Source organism: Rhinatrema bivittatum, chromosome 9 (assembly GCF_901001135.1).
Source record: "Rhinatrema bivittatum chromosome 9, aRhiBiv1.1, whole genome shotgun sequence".
Classification (NCBI taxonomy): Eukaryota; Metazoa; Chordata; class Amphibia; order Gymnophiona; family Rhinatrematidae; genus Rhinatrema; species Rhinatrema bivittatum.
In genome coordinates this window covers 208977897-208997935 of record NC_042623.1, presented here as the reverse complement: position 1 = coordinate 208997935, position 20039 = coordinate 208977897, and the positions used below count along the sequence as shown (strand labels likewise).

Below are 20039 nucleotides of genomic sequence, written 5' to 3'. Positions count from 1 at the left end.
ATAGAAAAGATTTAAAATAAATAAAAAAATATATTCAGCAGTGCGGCCAAGCTGCTGAAATTATAGGCTAAGTTAGTCAGATAAGCATATCCAGCATCTGGGAGCACAGCTAGATTTATATCCCCAGCCCACTAGGTATTGCTGCTGATTTCCTACCATGGGAACCTATGAAGGCCAGGCTGTCATGTGCATGTGCAGCCTAGGGAGCAGTGTGGTGCAGCTGGGAGAGCCAGCAATGGCAGCATTCTTGTCACGAAGGAGTCCAGGCAATGTTGGGGAGGGTCAGCAGTGTTCAAGATGAGTGTGGCCTGTCGCAGGGCTATTCTGCGGTTGACCAAACATTACAGTACCTACCCTCCTAATCTCCCTCCCCAAGGTTCTGGGTTTGGGCTTATGTAGGAAGAGGTGATGAGTTAATAAGGCGGAGAGCTTGGAAATCGGTAGCTGGTACCCCCAAGAGTCTTCTTCGGAGCCATTTTCATGAGATAAAGATATTGTAGCTTGCCTCAGATGCGACTGGAGTTCAAGATGGCTTCAACTTCATACTGCATATCCTATTCAAAAATTACCTCCATAGATTTGAGAGGTGATCATGAAGGCCATGGTAAAAGGTAAAGGTTAAGAAGTAACACATGGAAAACACTATGGACCTTGAGGGTTGGCAGCAGTTTTAACTGCTATGCCAATAGTCCAATCTACCACATGATAGGAAATGGCCCAATGAAACAAGGTGATAATTTAATAGAATGATTTTTTAGCCATAGGTCGTGAGTGTTGAGTCATACCAAATCCCCTGGTTTGAGATGAGGTGCTGGCTGGCATCTTTTGTTGGCATGTTTCTTATATTTTTCAATGGCTGTGGTGAGTCTTTTGCCACAACTCCTTAAGATCTTGCACATTCTCTTGGATCGAGGAGTGCAATTTATAGTACAACTGAGGAGCCTGTGCAGGAATTTGGAATTTCTTTGGACTTCTTCTCTGCGTACCATCCTCAAAACAATGGGTAGATGGAAAGAACCAACCAAATCCTCAATCCTGCGGCATTAGCAGCAGGGCATGGTACTGTTATTGGTACAAGAAATGGTACCCGAGGGTGTCTGAGGTACAAGATCTGGAATGGAGAGGACTCTGTGGAGTCTCCAACATGATTGTTATAGCAGAATTCTGCCCAGGGAAGGAAGGAGGAGCAATCATCCTATCATTCATTTACATAGGCCCTTAGAAATCACTTGAGGATTTGGTTGGTTCTTTCCATCTACCCATTGTTTTGAGGATGGTACGCAGAGAAGAAGTCCAAAGAAATTCCAAATTCCTGCACAGGCTCCTCAGTTGTACTATAAATTGCATTCCTCGATCCAAGAGAATGTGTTCAGGTAAGCCATGGAGATATGCTGGAAAAAGACAAGCCAGTTCTGGGGCTGAAGAAAGTCTGGGGCGTGGTATAAAATGGGCCATTTTTGAGAATTGGTTCACCACAACCCAGATGGAAGTACAGCCATTAGAGAGAGGTAGGTCTGTGACGAAGTCTATGGCCACAAGGGTCCATGGTTTCTTGGGGGCTGGCAATGGCTGAAACAACCCCCAAGGGTGACCATGGGAGCTCTTATTAATTACACAGTTGGAGCAGGACACCATGTAGCTTCATACATCATGTCTCATTTGAGTCCACCAATAGTGATGGAGGAGTAGTTCCGTGGTTTTAGCTACTCCAGGATGGTCTGCTAGGTGGGATTTGTGGGCCCACTTGAGTACCTTGTCCCGGAAACATTTGGGAACCACTGTCTTCCCTGGTGGTATGGGGACTGCTTCGGCTATCATAATTTTTGCAGGATCGACGATGTGTCGAGGTGGTTCTTTCAAGTCATTTGTTTCAAAGGATCACAAAAGGTCACCAGCCCATTGATTCTTCTCTCAAATTCAAAGTGGATAAAAAATAGAGACCATTGAGCTTGGTGTGAGTTTATCTGCTATGCTTGTTGAAGGTACTGTAAGTTTTTATGATCAGTGAAGTCTGTGACTGGGTGTCTCACACCCTCCAGTAAGTAGCGCCATTCCTTCAGAGCCAGTTTCATTGCTAGAATTTTTCCATCTCCAGTGTTTTAATTTCTTTACATGGGAGTGAACTTTTTAGAAAAGAAGAAGCAAGACAAGAGAGTCCTTTTATTGTTGTACTGTGCGAGGATAGCCCCTATCCCAATGGTAGAGGCATCTACCTCTACGATAAAGGTTCTAGATGGATCCAGGTGTTGGAGATAGGGATTATTGAGGAATGCTTGCTTGAGGCAGTGGAAGGCTTGGATAGCATCTTTGGACCAATTTCTGGTATTTTTACCTTTCTTTGTAAGAGCAGTGAGAGGAGCTGCCAGTGAGGAGTATCCTTGTACGAACTGCTGGTAATAATTGACAAAGCCAAGAAAATCTTTGCAAAGCCTTGAGCCCCACTTTCTGAGGCCAGTCCTGAATGACCTTCACTTTCTCAGGGTTCATGTGTTAGCCACAATGGGAGATAATATAGCCCAGGAAAGGCAACTCCTTCTGCTCAAAGGTACACTTTTTGGGTTTGGCATATAAGTGATTCTCCTGGAGCTTCTGCAGTACTTGCTTCACATGCTCCCAATGTTGTGCCAGTGAACGAGAAAAGATGAGAATATCATCCAGGTAGACTAAGACATGAGCGTAGAGGAGGTCTCTAACTATCTCATTGACCATGTGTTGGAAGTCAGCAGGGGCATTGTAAAGGTTGAATGGCATGACCAGATATTCATAATGCCCACCATGGGAGTAGAATGCATCTTCCACACTTCCCCCTCCTGTATTTGTATGAGGTTCTAGGCTCCCCTAAGTTCCAGTATAGTGAATACTTGTTCTCACACAGGCGGTCAAAGAGTTCCTTAATTAAGGGCAGGGGATATCTGTTCTTGCGGATTATACAATTGAGGCCCCTATAATCAATGCATGGTTGGAGGGAGCTATCCTTCTTACCGACAAAGAAAAATCCATCCCCTGTAGGAGATGAAGAAGGGCAGGTAAGCCCTCGCTCCAGGTTTTCTTGTATGTAACTTGACATGGTCACCATTTTGGGGCCGGATAGTGGGTATACCCTTTTCCCTAGGGGGCATCGATCAGACAGTCACAAGACCTGTGGGGTGACAGTGTCTCTGCTTGCTTTTTACTAAAGATATCTGTAAATGCTGCATACTGAGGAGGGAGGCCCAGGAGGTCAGTGATCTGGGTCCATTTCAGAGGCCCTGGTGGAATGACTTGAATGAGACATTTTTGCTGGCAGGAGGGCCACCAGTGAGTGATTTGCAGAGTCTAACAGTCTATAGCAGGGTTATGTAGCATCAGGCGAGGTAAGCCAAAGATGACTGGATTAACTGGCTTGCATAGTACATAAAGGGATATGTTTTCCCAGTATAAGAACTCAGCTTGAAGCATGAGAGGCGGGGTGACCAAGGATAGTTGACCAGGGAGGGGTTCGTCATAAACAGAGGATATGGTAACAGGCTTGTATAAGGTCGCTGTGGAAATGTTGTGTGGGTGAACCAAGGCTTCGTTGATAAAGTTGCCACTGTCACCAGAGTCCAGGAATGCCTCAGTATGCAACTTGGTCTCATGGGAAATGAGACACACTGGCACGAGCAACTGAGGAGAGGATGAGGGATGGCCTAGGGTTGCCTCTCCAACCAAGCCTAGGCTTGGAAGTTTTCCACCTTCTTGGGACAACGGCCAGCAAAATGCCCCTGGGCGGCACAATAGAGGCAGAGCTTGAGCTGCCAATGCCTCTGGGCAGGCAAAAAGCAATCAGTATCCAGGTTCAGGCCAAGATCAGGGCAGGCAGTGAGTAGGCAGGTCAAGGTCCAAACTGGGGTCAGGACAGGTGGCAGTCCAGAAGAGTAGTCAATATCCATAGTTAGGCAGAGACAGGCGGTCAAGAAAATACAGGACACAGAGACCAAGACACAGGCAGGACGGACAGGGCAAGGTAACAGAGAGGCAGGGCAAGGCAAGATAACAAGAAGACAAGGCAGGAAGGTAATAAGGCTTCGCAAGAAAGCAAGGAGGTAGGACAAGGCAAAAGATACAGAGACAAGTAGTAAAATGCACTGCAATGCAGGAGGACGTTGCAAAGGCAGCATCTGGGAGCACATCTTGGGTGAATGCAACCATCCTGCGGCCAGCCAAACATTTCATTTGCTGCCATAATGTGTGGATACTCTTTGTGGATGATCTTCAAAAATGATATGTGCCAAGGATACACCAGACTGTGTACATGTAGTGAATATCTTTCAGGTGTTGCTGTCCATTAGACAATATCAGCAAGCCGGCCAGTGACAATGTTAAACAAGTAAAGTTACCCAGATAACTTCAGCCAAATATTCCACTGAATGTACTCAACCAAAGTTACCCAGATAAAGTTATCTGGGAAACTTTAGCTGATTGCAGGATTAACTTATCCAGTTAGCACTGAAAATCAGTGCTGACTCCCTAAGTACAAACTGTACAGCATGAACCCTCTTCCCACCATGCCCCTCCTCATCCCCCTCACTCTGCTTTAAAAAAATAAAAGAAGTTGTCAGCCTTCCAGGGGCCTATGAGCACGTCCCTTCACCACCCAGTGCCTTTGGCCAAATTAAAAAGAAGGATCGCTGCCCCCTCCCCAAAAACCTACCCCAATCTTACCTTGCCACAGCATTAACCCCCATCCCCTTTCTTGCTTCCCCTAACCCCCAAGGGCCTAAGATTTCCTCTGGGCTCTTACTCTCCACCCTTGTATGAAGAAGTTGCAGTCAGTGGATGAGGCAGGCGGCGCTCATCCCCCTCAGTGTCCTGTTGCTCTGTCAATGGATTGTGTTTCAGAGTAATGCAGGACACTGCCTCTTCCTCCGCTGGATTCAACTTCTGTTTAATTGGTACTTGGCAGGTCTGGAGGGTGGGAGGTTAACGTCAGGAGGGAAATGGCGACTCTTGGTGGGTAGGTAAACCAGGGAGGGGGATGGCGGGTGGGGGGTTGATGCTGTACCAAGGAGAGATTGTCTTCCAATTTAAGAGGACAGGGGTAGGCTTCTATCAGACAGCGGTGCTTCTTTTTAATTTGGTCAGGGGCATTGGGCAGTGATGGGGGGGTTGTGAGGGGCTACTATTAGCTCCTTGTTAAATGTTTTTTCATTTAGCTGACTGACCTTCGGGCTGCTAAAAAGTGGTCCTAAAGTTAGCTGGATAAAGTAATTCTGCCCTACAATGCACACAGAATGCCTCTTTTTTTTTTATCTAGCTAAATTTTAGCCAGATAAGTAGCAGAAATATTCAAATGTCAGCATTTAGCTGAATAACTCAGAAATTACCAGGCTAAATGCCTTTGAATATGGAATTACCAGGCTAAATGCCTTTGAATATGGAGCCCTCAAAATATGGCCTCAAGTTCAGTTCTATGTAAACTGGTGCGATATGTATCCTATACAGGAACATCGGTATATCAAAGTTATAAATAAATAAATAAATAAATAAATAAATAAATAAGATCTGATGGTGCTGTGATGCGGCAAGGTCATACCCCTGAATGGGGATATCTACTTAGGTAAATAATCTGGAGAACAACAGAACAGGTAGCCCTGTTGTACAAAAACTTGTTCGGCCCTAGTACAAATGAAGAAGGAATATTGTAGATTATAATTTTTTTCACCTGCACAGACCTAGCAGAAAAATTGCTAAATGAAAACCTGACCTTCTTGGGCACCATCAGGACAAACAAGACTGACATTCCAAATGAAATGCAAACTGATTCCTCAAGAGAGAAATTTTCATCTATATTTGCTTTTGATGGGAATCTCACTGTAATCTGATATGTAGCTAGGAAGTTTAAAGCGGTAGTGTTGCATCATCAATTTACTATGACATGATGGTAGCTGAAGAAGAAAGAAAACCACTTATCATTATGGGTTATAACAAAACCAAAGATGGGGTGAATGACCTGCATCACTTAGTACATATGGAAGTCAATATTCAAAGGCATTTATGTGGATACATTTTTTGTTATCTAGATAACTGCCTACTTTTGAATATCCCCAGAGTTTATCTGTTTAAATTTTAGATAGATAAGTCATTATCCAGCTAAAATGTTATCGGATAATATAGGGGCATTTTGAGGGTATTCCAAGGGTAGAGCTGAGATAGATGAATAACTTATTTGTTGCGATCCCCCCTGCTGCTGCGCTGCAGGAGGTCTCTTACCTACCTCCCAGAGGCCGCTCTGAAGCCAGGGCCTCGCCTGCGCATCATCCAGGACTTGCTCCAGGGCCTGAGAGGCCTAGCTGTGCCTGTGGCTTGCATGCCTCAGCGTTTGGACTTCCTGTTTGGCGACGCCCTTCCCTAGGGGCTGGCCCGCAGCTCTCTACCCTAGTTATAGGACCAGTGGTGGGCGGTCCTGGCAAGCTCCTCCCAGGGAGTTGCCTTCTACCTCCAGTATTTAAGGACTTTCTGTTCACTGTGTCTTTGCCTTCGGATTGGGTTACACAGTTGCCTGTGGCCTCCCCTGATCCAGGTCCTCCATGACTCTGACTCCTGCTTGTCGTCAGCCTGCCTTGACTCCAGTCCGTGACTCCGACTCCTGCTTGTCTTCAGCCTGCCTTGACTCCGGTCCGTGACTCCGACTCCTGCTTGTCTTCAGCCTGCCTTGACTCCGGTCCGTGACTCCGACTCCTGCTTGTCTTCAGCCTGCCTTGACTCCGGTCCGTGACTCCGACTCCTGCTTGTCTTCAGCCTGCCTTGACTCCGGTCCGTGACTCCGACTCCTGCTTGTCTTCAGCCTGCCTTGACTCCGGTCCGTGACTCCGACTCCTGCTTGTCTTCAGCCTGCCTTGACTCCGGTCTGTGACTCCGACTCCTGCTTGTCTTCGGCCTGCAGATTGTGCATTACAGTTGTCTGTAACCTTGCCGGTCCAGGTCCTCCATGTTTCCTGATGTCTGCCTAGACGTGTTTCCTGATGTCTGCCTTGACGTGTGCCTAGTTGTTTGTTCCTGTGCCTGCCAGCCGTAAGGACTTCGGATGTGAGTATCCCAGCATCGGAGTTCCTGTTCGCCTGGGTCTTCCCGCGCCCTCCTTCTCAGCGTGGTCCGCGACCAGCCTTCCTAGGCTGTGTAAGGCGCGTCTGGGACAGGGTGGTCCGCGACTCAGTCCCACGGGTGGGCTGAGTAGGGCGCCCTGATGGACAGTGCAATGTTCCCGTCCAGCCTTGTCTTCAGTGTCTGCTTCAGCCCTTCTCCGGATGTCTACCTGTCTCTGCCTTGACCTGGTTCCTGAGCCTTCTGTCCTGTTGGGTCCTGGAGTGGCCAACAGGAGGGATTCGTCCCACGGGCTCTTGAGCTTCTGCCAGCCGAGGGGGCTTCGGATGTGAGTATCCCAGCATCGGAGTTCCTGCTCGCCTGGGCCTTTTCTGTGTCTCGCTTCAGCCCTTGACCTGATGTCTCCGTCTTGCTTCAGCCTGCTTCTGCCCCGTTTGATGTCTTCTGTTTAAGGACTCTGTCTGCCCTCGCCTCTGTCCGGCCTGCTGCCCATTGCCGTTCCCTGCGGCAGGTCCGAAAGGGCCGGGAACAGTCGGAGGACCGTTCATTAGTCAACTTCCCCGTGTTGGCTACCATGGGCATGCAGGTCCGGCTGAGGGTCGGACTCCCTGCTTCTGTTCCTGCCTGCCTGGCTCACCATGCCTGCTCAGCTCACCTCCCACGGTGTGGCCTTGGGCTCCTCCTGGGGTCCTGCCGTGGCCCAAGGGCTCACCACCCGCCCGAGACGACCGCGCCCGCGCGCGCTCGTAACATTATTCACCTAATTTTGATAAGTTATTCGGCTCTGTCCAGACGTGAGAGGGAGGAAGTTTAAAGCTATCCGGGAATGTGTTCCTGGATAACTTTAATTTAACTGGTGATATAGATTTCACAGACCAATTCTCCATTGATCATGCCAAAGATTCCCAAGCCCCCCTGAGCCTTCCAAAATGAGAACGAAAGTTTCAGGCCTTTAGGCCTGAAAGCAGTTTGCTCCTTCCCCTCCTCCCTCCAAAGATAAAAAATTTTTGTAAGGGCTGCAGCATGGGAAGCTTCTCCCTCCCCTCCCACTCCCACTAAGTTCCCTCTTACCCTCCCACCTCACCCTCAACTCCCCAAACCTTTACTGGAAGCCTGAATTTTAAATCTTGTGTCTGGATCCTGGCGTGTCCAGCATTGCTCTGACAGTGAAGAGGTAGAGGAGGTAGTGGTTGTTTACCATAGATGATTTGACAGGGTGAGGAACCTGTAGCAGTGCAAGGATGAGTATTATGAGAGAACTCTGCCCAAGGAAGCAGAGCCACCCAGTTATCTTGGTGGGTGTTGACATAAGCCCATAAGAAGTTTTTAAATGTCCTATTGGTTCGTTCGGACTGATCATTTGCTTGCGGGTGATAGGGTGTGGTGAAGTCCAACGTAATCTTGAATTTCTTGCATAAGGATTGCCAGTGCCATGCAGTGAACTGGCTACCATGATCCGAGATTATGTGTTTGCAAAGTCTGTGGAGTCGGAACATATGCTGGATGAAGAGTTGGGCCAACTCTGGAGCCGTGGGGAGACCTGGCAGTGGTGTGAAGTGAGCTATTTTAGAGAAATGGTCAACTACTACCCAGATGACTGTATTGCAGTTAGAGGGAGAAGATCCACAACAAATTTGGTGGACAGATGGGTCCAGGGTTCCTTGGGAGATGACAACAGATGTAAAAGCTTCCAAGGTTGTCCTGCCAATGGTTTCTGCTGCGCGCAGGTGGGAAAAGAAACCACATAAGTATAAATGTCTTTCTGCATGTGAGGCCACCAGTAGAATTGCTAGAGTAATGCAAGTGTCTGAGCTTGTCCAGGGTGGCCTGCGATGTAGGAATCGTGGGACCATCTTAACACTTTTTCATGGTGCTTGCAAGGAAGAACTGTCTTCCCTGGAGGGTCGGATATGGTGGAAGTGAGGAGGACCTGGCCGGGTCAATGATGTGTTGAAGTGGTTCAGTGGTGACCTGAATCAGAAATGAACAAGAAAGAGCATCTGCCCAGAAGTTTTTGGCTGTGGGCCTCTATCTAAGTTCAAAGTCGAAGCGGGTAAAAAATAGTGACCAGTGTGCCTGCCAAGGATTCAGCTGCTGGGCTTGGTGGAGGTGCTCCAAGTTCTTATGGTCAGTATAGATGGTTAAATGATGTTGTGCCCCCTCCAACCAATAGCACCATTCCTCCAGCACTAGCTTGATTGCCAATAACTCCTTGTCGCCGATCCCATAATTACGCTTGGCTGGGGTGAATTTCTTTGCGAAAAAGGAGCAAGGATTCAAGGTTCCAGTGGAAGTGTACTGGCTCAAAATGACCCCTACCCCTTTTGGAAGAGACATTCACTTCGGCAATAAAAGGACGCTGTGGGTGACAGAGGCAAGGTTCCCGGAGAAAGGTGGCCTTTAACTCTTGAAAGGTCACAGCCTCCGTCGTCGACAGTTTGGGGTTGGCCCCCTTACGAGTAAGGGCCATGAGTGGAGCTCCCACTTTGTAGAAATTGTATATAAAGGCCGATAATAATTAGCGAAGCCCAGAAATATCTGGAGGGCTCAATTTTGTATACACTTGAGTTTGTCAGGGTCCATGTGGAAACCCCGGCTGGAGACAATGTAACCCAAGAACGGGAGGTTCTATCTTTCGAATAAACACTTATCGAGTTTGGCATAAAGTCAATTGTCATGGAGACGTTTGAGTACCCGGGAGACATCTTGGCGATGGGTAACCAGATCCTTGGAGAAAACTTATATGTCATCCAGGTATACCACTATGCACTCATAGAGGAGGTCCAGAAAGATCTCATTCATTATGTTTTAGAACACGGCTGGTGCGTTGCACAATCCTAATGGCATAACTAAGTACTCGTAATGGCCATCTTTGGTGGTGAAAGCCATTTCCATTCATCACCATTTTGGATCTGAATTAAATTGTATGCCCCCCTAGGAGGTCCAGTTTAGAAAAGATCTTTGCTCCTTGCAGACGGTCAAATAACTCTGAGATCAGAGGCAAGGGGTAACGGTCCTTCCAGATAATTGCGTTCAAGCCTCGATAGTCTATACATGGATGGAGGGTCCCATCCTTCTTTGCCAAGAAAGAAAAACACTGCACCTGTTGAGGAAGTGGACCGACAGATGAACCCCTGGTCCAGGTTTTTGTTGTATATATTTTGACATGGCCTTTGTCTCATGTAGGGACAAGGGGTAACCCTTCCCCAAGGAGGCTTGGCACCAGGTAGCAAATCCCTCTGTGAGGGAGCAAGGTGCATACTGCAGAGGAAGACCAGCTGGAACAACGGGAGCAGAAAGACATTGCTGGATAGCTACCCTCTCTAAACAGTTAGTATGGTAGTTGAGACCCCACTGGGACAGCTAAAGTGATGCCCAGTCAAACTGAGGAGAATGCTGCTGGAGCTAGGGAAATCCCAGGACCAAGGGACATATAGCTTTATTGATGACATGGAAGGCCAGGTGATCTACATGAAGAGAGCCAGTATGGAGCTTTAATGGAGCTGTGATGTGGGTAATTTTCTCCGGGAGATTATCCTTGTGGATGGAGGAAAGGACCAATGGAACCAGGCAGAGAAGCATGGGAATTTGGAGGTGTTCCACAAGAACCTTCATAAGAAAGTTCCCTCCAGCCCCCGGAATCCTGTAGGGCTAGTGTGGTGAAGTTCTGATTGCCTACTGAGAATGTCACTGGAAGTGTTAATGGGGGAGCTGGACAGGTGAGACCTAGGATCAGTCCCCCACTGAGTCCTAGGCCCAAGAGTTTACCAGCCTTACTGGGCAGCGGGCTATTAAGTGACCCACCTCACCACAGTAGAGAAACTCTAGCCTGGTGGCATCGGAGGTGCTTTTCCGGGGTTAGCCACTTGTGGTCCAGCTGCATAGGTTCTTCTGTCGAGGTTCCAGAAGGAAAGGAGACTTCCAGAGGAGAAGAGGAATGCCGGGGGCGGATGGGGGCAGCCATATGTCTCTTGGAGAATTGCAGCTCTCGGTTCTGCTCCTGGAGTTGATGGTTAATCTTTCTGGTCAACTAAATGAGAGAGTCTAGGGAGTCAGGAAGCTCACAAGCCGCCAGTTTGTCTTTAATTCAGGGTGACAGCATCCAAGAAGATGGAGTGAAGACAGTCCTCTCCCCAATGGAGTTCCATAGCCAAGGTCTGGAATTCAATGGTACAGTTGGAGAGGGAGTGACTGCCCTGATAGATGTATAGGAGATACGAACTAGAGGCTGCCTGATGGCCTGGGTCATCGAATACCATCTTGAAGAGTTCCAAAAACTGCTGGAGGTTCCGAAGAATGGGTTTGGAATGCTTCCACAAAGGAAAGGCCCAGGCTACTGGTTGATGCTACCTGTAGGGAGGAGCCACACAGGTCCCCACCGTTAGTAGGCAAAGCTGTTGAAAGCAGAGGTCCTGCAGGAGCTTCACCAATACCAGCCAGAATTCCACTTAGGTTGAGCCCTTGGGTGCTGGGGCTGGCTGGTCTTAGATGGGGCCTCTGTGAAGGTGGAAGTCCAGGTAGTCAGAACTTTGTGGGCAGCATGCCGACGGGTCAGCAGAGGAACAGCCTGGGGTTTAGCGAAATTGTTCAGAGTCTGTAATGGTTGAGGTGGGTGGTGAGAAGTACAAGGTTGATGTTCAGACCGGTGTCAAGCCAAGATCAATCCGAAGGGAAGGAAGGAGAAGGTGAGGACCATGGGAGACAGGAACTAACTGAAAAGCCAAGGAACTCATGAACTCAGGCAAAGCATTACTCCACTGGAGTTGACCTATTGCCAAGACTGGAAGCAGGAGCTGGCCTTAAATGGTCTTGGGGCAGTGTGGTCATCAATGGGCGCCGGGTCTCGTTTCCCACCACTGGCCCTTTAAGAAGGGCAGGATCAGCCGTGTGTGCACCTAGGTGAGTGGCGCATCAGGAGTGGTGAGATCGCAGCGGCAGTCGCGCCAGCAGGAGGAGGTCTGTATTCGGAGCTTAGTTGGGATGGGAAGGGTGGAGAGGCTTCCAATGCTGCGGCCCTTCCACATTTTTTTAACTTTGGGGTGAAGGGGAAGGGGCAAAAAGCTTTTCAGGCTGTTAGAATATCTTCCAGCATTATTATCAGAATAATACTGGAAGGGCCCAGATTCACATTGTACTGTGATCCAGCATACAAATAGGGGGACCCAGATACAGGTACTCGGTGGATGGGAGGGCTTCTGGGGGAGTGTGGTGGTATGGGGAGGAGGGGGGAAGAAGGTCAGATTTAGTAGGAAGGGAAGGGGAGGGATGGAGTAGCACTGATATTAGCAGCTGTAAAATTGTGCAAGTTGGCAAATCTACATGCATAAATGTCTTTTAAATTAGCAAAGTTGTAAATGTTGGCCCTGTCCCAAAATGTCCCTTTTTACATGTGTATATGTGCATGCGAAAGCAAAAATACGCATATATCTTTGAAGTCTATATAGTAGCATGTTCACGAGTAGATGCTACTTACACACATATATGCTTTTTATGTGCGAACGTCTTTGAAAATTCACTTGTATCTATGCTAAATATAATTATATGTCAGCCATTTTTATTTCTTATACTTACAGTCTAGGCTACATAATCATTTGTATGTTATGTGTTGTCATTTACTTTGCTTTAGACAACTGATTCCTAGTCTTATACTCACCTTTGATGCAACTCCAACATTACTCTCTGCATCAATGACAGTGTTGTGGTTGTGACATGGTTGTGGTCCCTTGGTTGCTGTGTCGATTCCTCCCACGGGGAGGGGCCCTGTGAGGAAACACAGCAATAGGCTGAATCTACAGTAAGCAACACAATGAGGGTGGAAGCTTTATTATACAGCAAAAGTAATGCCCGTGGAGCAGTCAGTTATTCTCAGCCACAGAGTTGTCTCAGATGACAGTCCAGGCACTGATGGCTTGAGTGCAGAGAAGGTCTCACCTGATGCTGGGAAGTGAAGGGTCCGGTAGTGGTCCGCGGAGCGGGGTAGGCCAAGAATCCAATCACAGGTGATGGAGCCAGCGGTGACAGATCTGGTAGTAGTCCGCGGAGCAGAGTACGCCGAGAATCTGGTATGTGGTGAGACAAGGTAGAGAGACTGAAGAGTAAGGAACTCACAAGGCTGGTAATGCTGTCGGAGATATGGCTTCCACAGAGCGAAGGTAGAAAGGCCAGCCTGGAACGCCAGTGCCGTGGTGTCCTTGAAGATCAGGTTAACCCAGGAAGTAATCAGGAGCGGAGCAAGGCCCTCGTGGAGCGAGTACCTTAGGCATCCCACGGTGCAGGATAATCTGGAGAGGAAATAGGAGTGAAGAAAGGCCCCGAGGAGCGGGTGTCTTGAGCATCCTTCCTGAATGAGAAATCCCCGGAGGGAAGGTAGGAGTGGCAGGGCCCCCGAGGAGCAGGTATCCGGAGCGTCCTTAGAATCAGCGTAACCCCGGAGGGTTGGTAGGAGTAGGTACTCAGAGCGAGCGTCTCTGAAGCGGTAGAAATTAGCTGGACCGGAATCCTTGCTAACGTAGCTGGATTGGAATTCGGAGGCTAAGTACCCATAGGTAGTGACGTCATGCGGTGGGGACGCCTCCGAGGTTCCCGCCATGACGTATTCAAAGGAGGGGGTGACGTGAGTGCGTGTGCCCTAGGAAATCTCAGTGCAAGCATGGCAAATGCAATTGCCTATGCCGGTCCAGGGACGCTGGAGAGTTCGGCGAGGTGAGGCGGAGGCAGCCATCTTGCCCAGGGGAGAGGAAAGAGAGAAAAAAGAGGTGAGACAGAGAGTGCGCAGCCGTCTGCGACCGACGGATGCAACAGACAGGGGACGGCAGGAAATTTGAATCAAACAGTTACCAACAAGGGCCCTGAACATGGTGGTTGATGAAACAGAAGTATGGGAAAATAAGTGTGGAAGCTTGCTGGGCAGACTGGATGGGCCGATTGGTCTTTTTCTACCGTCATTTCTATGTTTCCATGTTTCTATGTTTAATAGTGTCAGTGCAGAAATGATAACTTGTCTGTCTCCTTTTCAGCTGCTATTGGTCAGAATTTGGGTTGGTTCTCGGGGGAAGAGTTTCCTCTTTGAAAGTGGTGACCATGTCCCCTTTCCAGCCTGAGTGGACGGGCGTGCATAGAGTCTGGAGAGAGGGTGCTTATTTGCTATTCTTCTTTTCCTGCTTATCGGTCAAGGTGATAGGGAGGAGGACTGAACGCTGTTTAGCTGTCCCTTTTCCCAAAAAACAAATGCCTTGCATTTTCTCACTGTTCACTTGTTTTAGGGAGGTTTGAACTGAGAGAAAGTTGTACATCTTGCTCTTTTAAATATTATTGAAATAAAACCAAAATGCTGTTAAAAACCATCAAGGTCATTAGGCAGAGTAAAATTAATGTTTTTAGTTTTCCTATTACAATGACCTCTTGCTGACTGGAGGGAAGACCACACGATAAATAGAAATATGTTACAAACTGAAATGAGACGTTTTTTATTGACAAGTCTAAAATATTCTACTTTTCCATCCTACAATCTGTATAGATTTCCTATATATTTTCATTTTGCCTACTAACTTCAAAACGAGTAAATTATCATACAGTAATAATCCAAACGAGGCTATAAACTCTTCTTAGACTGCACAATCCTAGCATCAAAAAGCAGCGGTACTTGACTAAAAAGATTTTAAATCAATTATCTCTTCTTTTACCTTTCTGTGAAACTTAAAAACATTTTGGAAACCAATTTTTATTTTTTTCACTTTCGCTTTCTAATTGATTTGATTTATATATATATTTATATTAGGGTGGCCCTTATTTTTCAGCTTTTGAAATTCTTTGCTCCAAACACCTAATCTTGCTCCAATATTTGCAAAATTTCAGTTCAAAGGCCTTAAAGTTTGAAATTTCACTGTAAATAAGCATTTCTTATTTAAATCATTTGTATTTCATTTTCAAATATTGTTTGGGAAAATAATAGTCAAGAATAATCGAAAGACAATTTTATTTATAACAATTTTCTTCATATAGTTATTTACACGAAATAAAAATTAGCCAAGATATTGAGCGATCATGCCAGCCATGGATCCTGGTTGTCCTTTCATGCCTTGCAATAATAAAAACTGCTTATCCTTTTCGTTCTTAATGATATTTAACGCATTCTCATGTGCAACATCGAATAAATCATCTAATTTATCCAGGAATTTCATTCATTTTTTCACTTCTACATTTGAGTCTCTATCCAACTGCTTCTGTAAATCTTGTCAATCTTTATGTAGTGATATAACTTTTTCAACGCAATGATCAGTTCATTTTGGGGGAATTTGTCCCTTTTCCCAAAAAAACAAGAACTTCTTTTACAACTAAGGTTGCACTTTCTTTGATAATTTAACATGAACACCGAGTACTTACCGATTTGAAGGTAGTTTCGCTCCTACAATTTGGTTTGTTATGTTCCCGATGATACTACATTTGTGAACTTTCCATAAGAGGCACAAAATTCTTGAAGTGGACTTTGATGTTGATGATGCCATTATATCACACAAATGAACTACACTTTGCAAAGCACAAACTCACTAATATGAGTAATTAATAGAATTGTACCTTGAAATCTGTGTCTGAACTTAGAAAGCTGCCTACTGGCTATAAGACTTGAATTGAACTGACTGAGAGTTGTTGAGTGACACCATCTATATATAGGCCTCAGAACTTTCTTGATGGTTGTAGTACCTTCCACAACCTATAAGCTTTCAGAAGCCTTTTTTTATTGCAAATTAAATTGTCTTTCAATCATATTCTATACTCCTTTCAAAAAAAAGTATGATAAAGAAGATAAAAATAGTTTAATATAAAAATATATTGATTTTGTTAGTCTGAAACTTCAGGGCCTTTGGGAGCCATTTTAATATTATCTGATTGAGCTGAAATTTTACAGTACTTTTATACAGATTGGAAAAATTTTGGGGGTTGGAAGATGAAAAATATTTCAGTTCACAAAACTGTATACAACTAAGGGCCACCCTAATATATATATATATATATATATATATATATATATATATATATTAGGGTGGCCCTTATATATATAGGCCGCCCCCTATTCCCTCCAGTCTACCACTTACCCTTACGCCTCCAGTCCTCCCTTTAAATAATCTCTTTCCGAGTGAATTCCTGAGTGAATTCCGTCGCCTAGTTAATACTGCAGTCATTCAACTCTTCATTAGTTCCCTCTTAAGTTAATGAAACCTGTACTGGTACCTATTCTTTAAGTTAATGACTCCTGTACATTTTTCTCATCTGTACATAGTTTTTCCCTCTATTCTTATTTAATTTGTTTTTTACTTCATCTTCCTTTCTGCCTTGTCCCCTTCCCCTCCTCATCCCCTCATATGGTTAATTGTTGTTGTTATTTATTATTATTGTTATTAATATTTTTATTGTTATACTGTATTTTCCACCTGAGTTCATTGTAAACCGGCATGATGTGCTTCACGAATGTCGGTAAATAAAAGTTAGTAAATAAATAAATAAATATATATATATATATATATATATATATATATATATATATATATAAATAAAATTTTGTAAAGGTAAGATCAACACCTGTGATTGTACCTTTGCTTATCAACATCAGAATCCAATACTGATCTGAATTCTGTTTAATGACCTATCATGCAAATGTTTGTAAGTTTTAAACAAAGAGTCCAAATAAGGATGAAGGTAAAGGCTACATATCTTTGACTGGATAGACTGTCAATCGTTTAGAATTTTGGTTTACATGATTCCCTGTTTACTGACCTCTTTTACAAACCATTGGCAGAATGCAGGAGAGATCCATTCTCGGGCATGAATACCACAGTCTATAAAAATGGCTTTCCTCTTCAAATTTTGTTTCCCAAGCTTTAAAACATAACATGAAACTCTGTTGTTTAGAAGCTCATTATACCAATCTTTATTCTATAGTATGTATAGTATTTATTAGTCGTTATATATTTGTGATATAACATATAAAATGGATAGGATAAATGGTCCATTGTGCTCATCTCTAATAGAAAGGTGGTTACAACTCGGCAAAAATACTCTGAGGACAATATTCAAAAGAAAATGTCTATATATACATTAGCTGCATAAGATTTATCCGGCTAACTTACATGTGATATTCCGCAAATATCCCCATGTTTGCTGCTACTTAGCTGAATAAGTTATATCTGGTTAAGTTGGACCTGCTCTATGGCAGGTCTAACTTATGCTTTTAACTTAACCAGGTAAGTATGAATATCGTTACTTATCCTGTTGTTAGCTGGATATGTAGAGCCGTCCCAATCTGCCCAATGCCAGCCCACTAGATATTTGGCTATTTACTTAGCCAGATAAGTAACTTATCTGGCTAAATGGTGGCCACCGAATGTAGCTGAATATTGGGTCCTCTGTGCTTGTGTGATAGTTTAAAGTACATATATCATGTATAATGCTATAAAGTCTGGCATTGTGGGTGTGGATGATGCATACTAAAGAATGCTCTCATAGATACGACACAGAAGAAACCTTGTCACACATCTGACAGTGAGTCAAATAAAGCGTCAACAAGCATTGAGAATCGTCATTACTCCATTTTTATATTTCTCAATATATAATCAAAGTTTCTAAGAGGCCAATTTTTAACCTCCTACAAACTCATTTTCAAAGGGAAACTCCGGCCCAAAGAGCGCACATGAGTTATTTTGTTCATAGTTATAGCAAGCATATGTCAATCGCTGAAAAACTATATCCTCACAGGAAATTCATGGAAGGCCAGAAGTAGCTCTATTTCATTTCAAGGAAATGCCTGCAGATTTTTCATGTCCACCAGTGGATTTTATTCACTTACCAAGAGCATTTTAGCAACCAAAATGTATCTTCAAATGTTAGGATAAGAGGACGTCCTATCTCACCTTTAATGCATATGCTGCCCTGGCTCATTTTTTAACATGAGGCAGACGTTGGAGTTTTTAGCCATTAGGCGGTGGTGGGAGTAAACGCTAGAGCCTTCAGTGGTTGAACATGTACTCTTGTATCTCCAATCAGTATCACAAACAAAATACAACACACTGGCCTGATGCCCCAAAAGACTTCTCCTTTTAATTAGAGGTAAATAAGTATTTACAACAGAGTACACGTTTCTTCCTCATCTATGTTAGATGGTGCTTTTGCACAAATGTCTCTATAAATGCATCAAAGATACTACTTGAATAGGAAAGTCCTTCTCTTTCTCCATTATCTCCACCAATTCCTAATCAGTCTGTTGTTTTCAGTAGAATATTATCCTTGACTCACCATATATACTCTTGGGTCTTTACTCTCTTCCCAAGCCAATATGTACATTGGGTTCCAAAAGATTTGGATTCCCACAAGATATTTACTTACAGGGCCTGAACTGAAGAAATCATAAAGGTGTTTGTTGTGCCAAAAGTATGGACGGCAACATCTGGAGTCATTAGAAATACTGATGCAGAGCTGGACTTACGTCCTATCTTTCAAATTTCCGGTGCAAAATTACTCTGCTTCACTCATAGGGAAGATCAAGAAAGATACCTACCGGGGATCTCCATGCCCTCTACTGGCATAATCCAGCTATTACACGCCCATTGGGGTGCACAGGAATGTACGACTCACTGAAACTTATATATCAAATGGCAAAGACTTTTGCTGAAATGAGCCAGCAGTATGGGAAACCTTTTTTTTGTGGTGCTGGCTCATTTTAATATTAAATAAACTTTTTAGTGAATAGTGTGTGTTCTGGAATTATTTTAAATAAAGTAAATACCTACACTACCAAGAGCTAAGCTCTGTCGCTGGACAATTAAATAAACTTTTTAGTGAATAGTGTGTGTTCTGGAATTATTTTAAATAAAGTAAATACCTACACTGATTGTTTTTGTTTAGTACAGCAGTTCGCGGCACAGGTGTATCTTTTGATATTGATTTCATTTTAATATTAGGCAAATTGCTTCTTAAATGTAAAATTTGCAAAACATCCATACAAACTTGCAGACTTTTTTGTTAAAAAATTTTAACTACAGCTTTCTTAATTATTGGTACTTATTGTATGCTTTATTTTCTAAATTCTAGCGCTTTAGGTAATACTGCCTATCGTATGCTGTATCGTGCAGTTGTTCTATGCTTCTTCAGTGTAAGTGATGGGGGGGGGGCAGGTTGGTTGATTGCTTTCTATATACACTTGAGATGAAAATGGGTGTATTTATGTGCATGTTCTCTTATATATGTGTTTATGCCGTATCATCCAATAAACATTTTCAATTAAAAAAATTTTTTTTTAACTACAGTTGAAACACTAATCAGCTAATTTGCCTGATTTTTCAACTTATTAGTGATTTAGCATAAATTTTGCAAATGGTTTTAAAAATACAAAATGATGCACATTATAAAGGCAAAAAGCCCAAATTAAATTTTACATATATGATTACATATGCTTTTTGCCATTTTAACATGCATAAATGCATTTGCGAAGCCATTCACAGCTTGATACTTCAGCCTCTTTTTGCTAAAGAAAATTGTTACCCTTTCAGTAAGGCAGAGAGCTTCATTACTGGATACTCACTCCATAACTGAGAACACGGCATCCTCTTGGTACCTTTGAATGTGTTCATTATAATCACCCATGACAGTATAGCAAATCCACTAATGAAAATATTTGTCAATTAAATAATAATTTATTTATTTATTATTCCATCTTTCGTGACTGGTCACCCATTTATAGTGGATTACACTGAGGTACAGTAAGTATTTATCTTTCCCTAGGGGGCTTACAGCAGGGCTTCTCAAACTTTTAGCCAACGACCATATTTTAACATTTGAACATTCACATGATAAGAACATAAGAACATAAGGAATTGCCATACTGGGTCAGACCAAGGGTCCATCAAGCCCAGCATCCTGTGTCCAACAGTGGCCAATCCAGGCTACAAGTACCTGGGAAGCGAAAACACAAGAATAGCCTCTGCTAT

General features: G+C 44.3%; 1 protein-coding gene across 2 annotated transcripts in view; it reads right to left on the bottom strand.

The window, feature by feature from the left end:
* LOC115099236 (mast cell carboxypeptidase A-like) overlaps nt 1–20039 on the bottom strand; it is a 55184-nt gene that overhangs the window by 10236 nt on the left and 24909 nt on the right. For both annotated transcript variants that reach the window (XM_029616703.1, XM_029616704.1), the window contains exon 6: nt 16834–16935. In XM_029616703.1, coding sequence (XP_029472563.1) covers nt 16834–16935 — 102 coding nt within the window. The remainder of the gene's footprint in view (nt 1–16833; nt 16936–20039) is intronic.